Source organism: Cyprinodon tularosa, unplaced genomic scaffold, assembly GCF_016077235.1.
Source record: "Cyprinodon tularosa strain WSP-4 unplaced genomic scaffold, ASM1607723v1 ctg79, whole genome shotgun sequence".
In the NCBI taxonomy this organism is placed as follows: Eukaryota; Metazoa; Chordata; class Actinopteri; order Cyprinodontiformes; family Cyprinodontidae; genus Cyprinodon; species Cyprinodon tularosa.
In genome coordinates, this window is record NW_024039551.1 from 1,065,923 (window position 1) to 1,074,949 (window position 9,027).

Consider the following 9,027-nt stretch of genomic DNA (forward strand, 5'->3'; position numbering starts at 1 on the left):
AAGGTTGCAGACTCCTGATCTAAGGGATGAAAACACTTGATTGTATCTTAATATGGCAGGAGCCTAAATTTGACTCATTTCTAAATAACTCTTAAACTAAATTAAATGTAGTCACTCCAAGGAACAAATCACTAAAGGTTTCTTTCAATGCAAATCATAAGAAATGTATTATGCTTTAAAAACTGATTTTAAATGAGTATAAAAATTGATGTGTAGAAATGCCACAAAATAAGTCTAAAGATCTTGAAGTGAGCAAGTTAATGAGATGATCTGTGGAAAGAGGATTTTTGTTCGTATAGTCATATCATCCACTTGAAACAGGTCATGTAGCTGTTCTTATTTTAAGATTTAATCATCTTATAACATCTGTAAATTATCTACATACCTGCTTAAATCAAAGGAGAAAACTTAAGAAAAATGTACCTACTTATATTGAAATTCTAGCAGTGTACGTTTTTGGCAGGAGGGCCAGGACCTGTTCTAAAAGGGGCCCTGGCCTCTGCTGGCCCCCCTGTCTAAAACCGGCCATGACTGAGGAAGATTATAAATGTAGGACTCATTGGCAGCTCTGGTAAATATGTGTTAAATATAATAAAGCAGGTTCCATCATAATGGAAGGGGGGAAGAATTATGTTTAGAATAATCCTAAATCTATTTTTTAATACACATTTTACACACCAGGATCTCGTATCGTTTACCTTGTCAGCTCCGTATAAGTTTGTTATTCAAAGAGGAATGTCAAAAACTCCAAAATATTAACCATTGTTTGGTACATTTTGGTAATTTAAGACATTTGAAATAAAATTTAGGTATCCTTTTCCAAAAATTGGAATACAGAACAAAAAAAAATTGCAAATAAAAAAAATGCAAATTTCACTCACCTGCTATACAAATAATCGACATTTTATCTATTTTTGTTATTCATATATAGGTTATATTTGTAGAGTTCTATCTTATGTCTGTGTAGCATTACTCTAATCACCAAATTAGGTGATTATTTCTATAATTGAATAACCATGATTTTTTTTTAATCCCTTAAACCATCTAATGCTCATGTTACTGTTGGGCCTAAGAACAGAGAAACTTCATCAAATTCATTCAACAGAACTTTATTCCTTCTATCATAACAATGAAAACATAAAATTCACAACTTATTTACGTCATTTAAAAAAAAAACATTTTAAAGAACCACAGAAAAAAATAAAGACAGTTCTCTGAACATGGCTGCAGGTAGAATAAATCTTCATCCTGTTACACCTTCCTCTTCTGGGTGCTGATGTACAGAACTAGAGAAGAAGAAGAAAAAGGTTCACAGCTTTATAAAACATTTAGGTTTTTATTTCTTCTAATTTTACAGGAAGATGCTAATTTAGCAGGTTCTTCAGGTGTGTTTTCTCCATATAAACAGTTTGAATTCTGCACATTAAATGTCAGTTGCAGACATCATTCCCATTGTTACCCCAAATCTGCAGTCCAGTTTGGTGACCCGACCAAAGTCCAACCAAACGTAGAGCTTGATTTCCATATATAATGACTCCTAAAGCACCCCCACCCACGCACACACACACAGACCGTCTGCTGCACCTCCAGCGGCGCCACCACCCCACCTAAAAAGGCCACCCTGAGCGGGCGGCTCTGAACAGCAGATGGGTACATAGTTATTAGTTTTTCTGCCTTAAATGTCCAAAACCCACCTGCTCCACTGGAACCACATTAATCCCACCTAGAGACGTTAAGTGCAACTCAGCAGCAGGATTCACACTCAACTGTTGATGCTTTGTTTGATTTGGTCATAGATGTTTCTTTTGTTTCAGTTGAGACCGCTAAAACTTGTTGCCAAGGGGTCGTTTTTATCCTCTATTGGGAGGAAGAAAACCATCAGCTGCAAGAATATGGGCAACACTGATCAGTTGGACCCATGTCCAAATGAACTGTACTCTGCATTTCTTTGAAATCACATGTAGACATTACAAACCAATTAGCCATTTATAAACCAAGTTAATGTTTTTGATTACTTGCATACCTCTTACAAATGGAGTCCCCCCGTCCCTATGTGACATCTGGAAGCACAAGATCTATATCCAGCCATACAGTAAAGATACGGCTACATGGCTTTACATCTTATTTGGGCCTTTGAGAACTTAGATGAACCCTTTAATGATATATTACCTACTGTAGATTAAGCTGAAAAAAAAAGCTAACAAGCCAAGAAAAAAAAAAAAAAGGGAAAAAGCTACCGTAATTAAAAAGTGAAATTAAAAAGTTAATAAGCCTAGTCAATTATATGTAGGCATATAAACTAAAAAATCTAAGTGCCAGTATCAGCATTATTCACTGAAAAAAAGAAATAATGCAACCGCTTTTGGCATTTACTTAGGGCTGCAACAACGAATCGATAAAATCGATAAAAATCGACTTTTAAAAGTGTTGGCAACGAATTTCATCATTGCTTAGTTGTGTCGCACGATTAATGCGTCATCCGGCGCCGCCGTCATCACTGCCACTTGACTGAAACGGGGGAAGAAGAAAAAAAATACGGCAGAGCGAGTCAGCGCCGCAGGTGCAGTGTTGCCAACTCAGCGACTTTTCAGACCCCCCCAGCAACTATTTTTCAAAAAAGCGACTAGCGACAAATCTGGTGACTTTTTACGGTGTCACTGGCGGCTTTTGGAGACTCTTACGTGAAAGCATGTATCGTTCCTACTCTGCCGTGGGGCGCCTCCCCCACCCCGCTCTGCCGCTCCCGCAGGAGTCCCTCTCAGCGCTGCAGTCAGAGCCGCAGGATGTTTACTCTCAGCGTCCAGACTGCAAATGAAGCGGGCACGCGCCGGGATTGACGGCGCAAACTGATCACAATAATTAAAATAGCCTGCGCTTTGTAAAGCGAAAAAAGTCGTAACATGCAACTTTTGTCTAAACAAATGAACATGGCACGGAACCACCGTGTTTGTTTGGTTTTAAAGTGGGGAAACGTAACGTTAGTTTCTCAGGTAGCTCATCTGATGCTTTCCTTACCGTGTTAGTAGGTTACAGACAGTGAGAAGGTTGGCTACTTATTTTACTTTTAATTTCATTTGAATTAGCTTAAGCAGCGTTTACATTTACTTTATAAATAAATTAACTTGCAAATTATGAGGGCAAGGCTTTTAGAGTTTAAATCTTCTGGCAAAGATAAAGAAAAGAAGATCCTGCAATTTATGGAAGTAAAGCAGAATAAAATCCAGCCAGATCAGTAATATGTCAATTAATTATATGCCACATTCCCATGTAAATATCTGTCTTTGGGGGATGTGTTTTTTAGCACCCCTAGTTCTCTCATTTTTATTCCAAATACAATTTATAATTTGAATCACAGGGCTATTTTTATCTCTATGGTTCAGTATTTTCTCAAGTAGCAACTTTAACTGCTATACTTTCCTGTCTTAAAAGGCAGAACTCTTCTAGTCTAAAATAACCTCATTTGTTGAAATGGGGGGCCTATTGTTTGAGCCCCTTAGGGGCTTATAAAAACAAAAATGTCTTTTTATTTGCTTTATGAAACAAAGTAGCCTATATTTTGTGGATGTTCAGCTACATTTCTCATGTAAGTTTGTGTAGTTTTAACACAAACATTTATTTTTCATATCGCACCAGTACAGTTAATGAGCAACCTGTACTTGTGTGCTTGTTTGTTCTGTCTAAAATGTTTCTTTTGGAATAAAGAGGTTAATATAAAAAATATGTTTTGTCCGATTCATCGATTAATCGAAAAAATAATCGGTCGATTCATCGATTTTTAAAATAATCGTTAGTTGCAGCCCTACAGTTACTTAATCACATTTAGTTACTTTAACACAATTGTTATATGTTTACGTTCTACCCTGCTAACATTTTTTTCTGCGTTGCCTCTAAGTTTATGTTGTACCAAAAAAAAGTGTTTCTTTTACTCTGTGTTTTCCATGAATTTCTTATAGGGCACTTTTATTATTTTTCTTCAATTGACATTAATTCTTGCCATCCAAATATCCATATTAAAGGTAATAAGGTCTTGTTCTGGATTCCAATAACACTATTGGCTTAAAATTTTGATTTTCAAAGTATTTCGTCCTATAAAGGTTTAAACAACTTTTCAAATAATCTTTTTATCATTTGAATATTTCAAACTTGACAAATGAGATATTTAACATTTCTCAACTTTGGTATCTAGAGTGAAAAATCTAGTTTCCTAGATATACATCGTCACCGTTTGATCAAGTTTATTAGGAAAGAGCAACCTTACCATTGTTTCCTCTCAGAAAGGCATCCCCATACTTGTTCTTGAGCTGCCCGTTAACATACTCCTCTGTCTGCTCGATAGCAATGTTCATGTAACCATCCAGGCAGGCCAACACACCTGAATAGGGACAAGCATCAGCAGGGTTTCCCTTCACACTTTCTGCACTGATGCAGGATTACACAGAGCTACTCAAGTACCTCTGTAATCGACGCCAGAGTTCAGTTTGACCACCACAGGTCTGCCGATGATCTGCTTCAGGAAGTCACTGGGGGTCTGTTTCCTCAAACTCATCTTGATCTGAATTAGATCAAAACAAACGGTGTTTTTTATTGCATGTTTGTATCTCAACGACAAACATTGTCGAGGCAAAAAAAAAAAATAATCACAATTGCTCGCTAAAATGTAGCCAACATTAAAATAAACACACATTAAGTTCAAATAAAAGTATTTAAGCATATTTGACCAAACACAGTTACAGAGTGCTAGCTAGCTTTAGTTAGCTGCTATGGCTAATAAAGCTAACAGGCTACCTCCAGCCATTATTGAGTCTGTCCGCGGCTAAAGAGCAGAAACATTTAATGAAACCAACAATAAATTGAACGTAACTGTGTCGATAAAACCAAACTACTCTACAAACATCCAAGTCTTCAGTTTTCTTAACAAAAGCCACGTTTCTGTTAGCATTTCACTCACCTGCTAAACGTTTAACACACGACTAAAGGCAGCGAACGAACCAAACAGCTACTTGTAGGTACGGAAACCGTGTAAGGACAAACATTCCAAAAGCGAACTAGTTCAATTGACGCTGCTGAGCACCCTTAGAACCAGGGTTAGACTTAATTTATATAACTGAAAGGATGACAAAAAAGGAATTAGAGTGTTTAAAATAAAATTCAAACACAATATCTATCTATCTATCTATCTATCTATCTATCTATCTATCTATCTATCTATCTATCTATTTATCTATCTATCTATCTATCTATCTACATTTATCTATCTATGTACATTTACAGTTATCAATCTATCTACATTTATCTATCTATGTACATTTACAGTTATCAATCTATCTACATTTATCTATCTATATACATTATCTAGATAGATAGATAGATAGATAGATAGATAGATAGATAGATAGATAGATAGATAGATAGATGATAGATAGATAGATAGATAGATAGATAGATAGATAGATAGATAGATAGATAGATAGATAGATAGATAGATAGATAGATAGATAGATAGATAGATAGATAGATAGATAGATAGATAGATAGATAGATAGATAGATTATGGAGGTAGTAAAATTACTATACTGATATAGTAAAACAGAGCAGATTCCAAAATGTACCAAAGAAATACCTTCAGGTAATTTCAGTCTGTGTCTGTATCTTTTGTGGTTTAAAAATCTCTAGTGTGTGACAAAATATAAATATCTGGTGATACTGTATATTAAATAGCACTAATAATGCTTCTTTTATCATTTACTCATGAGTAAATGATGAAATTAGAATACATTCATTTGATAGATTGATAATACAAATGTTTTAATTCCCCTTTTTTTAAGACAAAAACATTAAGATTTCAGAACAATAAAACATTTTCATAGAAACTTTAACCTGTTTTTTATTCTGGCATAAAATCTAAGCCTCATGATGCATGTTTATACGATATAACTTTATTTATCATGTGTCTGAGAGCGTTTCTGTGAAGGATGAGGAAAATTCCTTCCTCTCATAAACTCAGGTTGTTGAGTTCGTGACCCAAACACAGCACAGCTTGGGAGGTACATGAAAAATGGTGTAGGGGGGTAAACAAGGATGAAATGGTGAGGAGAACGATAGAGGGCAAGAGGACGTGCCAGTTGGTGTTAGTGGAGACAGAGAGGTGGAGAGCGAAGGTAAGAGAGAAACAAAGGAGAGAGAGACCTGGAGTAAGAGGGGGGATTGTGAAAGGTGGAATCATAAAGTACTTCTTGTGTGTCTAGACAGGTTGCTTGTTAGCAGGGCATGGCTAGCCCTGTGGAGGCTAGAGGTTAATTTGGTATCTGCGGCTGTGTTAAACTAAGGTCAGTACTACAAGTCCTTAAGTCATAAACAAGAGTGGTTAAGAGCCATGTATACACCTAGGCACCGGTGAATGAATATTCAATGAAGAGTTTTTCTTCCCGCTTGTCCCCTGTTCCATTTGTTGATGTTCGCTTTGAGGGAAATTTTTGGAAAGAAAAGACAAGCAGTTTTGTTTTTTGGCTTTCAAAGGTGGCCTTTGTGCCCTTACAATGATTTATTTTTATTTCATCACACTTTGCTCCGGTTTTTAGGGAATTTGGGTTTGCTTTTCCTGAAGGTTGGCATGTGATCTTTTATTCTCGAATTAAACAAATCGAAATGCTTTTTTTTTGTAGAATAATGAAATAAAAAACATCAAAACTTATCTATAAAAATGCATTATTCCCTCCCGAGTTGAAATGTTAGTGTGAATAGAATACCATCCTAAATGCCACAGCGGCACTTAAAACTGTACACAACCTTTAGAGATAAAAAAACCAAACTAAAACAGAAACCATAATAAATTCTCCTTAACAAAAAAAACAGACACATTTATTACAAAAAAAAGGTAATAAATTACTTGCAGTTTTGCAAATTCTGTTAAACTCATTCAGTCTTCTCTGCTTCACAACTGCCGTCAATTGAGAGGAATATGAATGAAAAATAAAGTTTAATATTTCCTCAAGCTGCCTTTTGCTGACATGTGCTCACTTTCATCCTTTGATTAAAGCCATCATTTTCAGTAGAGGTTACAGATGATCCAAAATATCTCACGGCACTAAAGTATCCGTCAGGAGAACCGTTTAATTAGTATCCACAGCCTGATCATGGTACCGTATCGTGAAGACAGTCATTACTAAGTGAAGGAAATACGAGATCACAGAAAAACTGAATGTTTCTTTCCAAAGCTGATGCAACTATTAGGACGGGGCTGATCTAGGAGACTGCAGGAGTCGACAGGAACACAGGAGAAGATGCAGAAGGCAAAAATTCAAATCAACCCAATCTTCTGGACTCTCCTTATTTCTATACTGATAAAAACAGCACACACAGGCATGGAGGTGATCTGACAGAGAGGGAGAGAGAGGCCCTGGAAACCTTGTTTTGTTTTGTGATGTTATTATTTCGAATGAAAGTGGTCCCCTTCAGTCAATGGGTGTCATAGTTTATTCCACATATTTTCATATCAACAACTGAGAGAATGAGTTTATGTAATTTCCAAGTTTCACCAAATGAACTCAAAAACCAGCTGAGCTCCTCCTCCTGCTGCCTCCTTGTTTTACCGTCATCCTTCCTAAAAGCTCAGCCTCTCATAACATCTGACTTAACTCTAATACTAAAATCGTCCCTTTTGTCAGGTGCTTTCCTCCAAGTTCTAAAATCTGTAATTATAAGACCAACTTGAAAAAGCTGCTGCTGCAGAACTACAGGCATATTTCAAAGATCCTCTTCCTCAGTAAGATTACTGAAAAAGTTGTGACAACAAGCAACTTCATCGTCTTCCAGTCAGGCTTCCTTCCTCCCTGCAGTACAGAGACTGACCTCAATGACATCCACTGAGGAAGAACCACAGTTCTGGTATTGCTGGAACTTATAGCAACGTTTGACACTGTTGATCATTTTATCAGAGCGTCTGAAAATCTGGGTCGGCCTTTCTGGTCCGGAACTGGACTGGTTTAAATCCCACTGAAGGACAGACACTGTTCAGTGTCACTATGTTTCCCTCAGAACCATAGAAACTCAATGTGGCGCTCCCCAAGGGTAGATCTTAGGGCCTCTACCATTCGGTATCTCCGTGCTCCCCCTAACAGATCGGAATAAACAACATATGTTACCATAGCGATGTAAATGACACCCAGCTGTACCAGGTTGGGTGTCCAGGTTTAGTCCAGGGTTTCTTTGCCCTGGTCCTCGGGACCCATTGTCCTACATGTTTTAGATGTTTTCCTGTCTCCAAAGACCTGACCTAAATGAAAAGGTGATTATAAGGCTTCTGCAGCATTTGATGGCTGTTGAGGAGGTTATGCAATCATTTGAATCCGGTATACTTGAGTAGAAACATCTAAAACAGGGTAGTGGGTCCCGAGGACCAGGGTTAAGAAACCCTGGTTTAGTCCATCCAAGTCGGTGAGACCAGAATGAATGACCTGGTGCCCAAAAAGTATGAATCAGAGTATCAAAGGAAGAAAGACAGAAAAAAAAAGAATGAATGTAGAATGAGATGGGGGACGGAGGCCATGAAGGCCGACAGCCTTTCCCAATGTGAAAGGAGCCAAATGCCGATTATAAGCGGGTTGATCCATGTTTGTAAATGCCATGTTTGAGAAACCTGGGTTAACCCACAATTTTTAGTGGGTTTCCACTGAAACAGGTTTATGTCTGCTTTTATTTCCTTGAACCCCAGTTGGCCTCTATAGATGGTCGCTCACACTGAGCCTGTTTATTCCTGTTAAAAGGGAGTTTTCCTCTCCACTTTCGCTACTTGCATGCTTGGTGTGAGTGAATGCCGAAGAGTCGAAGAGTTAAGACGACAAAAACTGAATTTAATTCCGTTGATTTGAATGTAACCCGACCTTACACCCATAGAATACTGGAGATAGGCATCAGCCCCACCATGACCCTGATGGATGTTGGAGAAGATGAATTACATCATTTCATTTGAAATAAGGGAAGTTTTTTCTTGTTATTTTCTATTTAATTTTTCTTGCTTATTTCTTAGTG

General features: G+C 37.3%; 1 protein-coding gene across 1 annotated transcript; it reads right to left on the bottom strand.

Moving 5' to 3' along the window:
• Positions 1-1,093: 1,093 nt before the first annotated feature.
• lsm6 (LSM6 homolog, U6 small nuclear RNA and mRNA degradation associated) lies at positions 1,094-5,087 on the bottom strand. The gene is made up of 4 exons (XM_038271111.1): positions 4,949-5,087; positions 4,453-4,552; positions 4,259-4,372; positions 1,094-1,286 (listed from the first exon to the last, which is right to left on the bottom strand). Exons 2-4 carry the CDS (start codon positions 4,544-4,546, stop codon positions 1,252-1,254), a joined length of 243 nt encoding a protein of 80 aa, XP_038127039.1. The 5' UTR covers positions 4,547-4,552; positions 4,949-5,087; the 3' UTR covers positions 1,094-1,251.
• Positions 5,088-9,027: the final 3,940 nt, after the last annotated feature.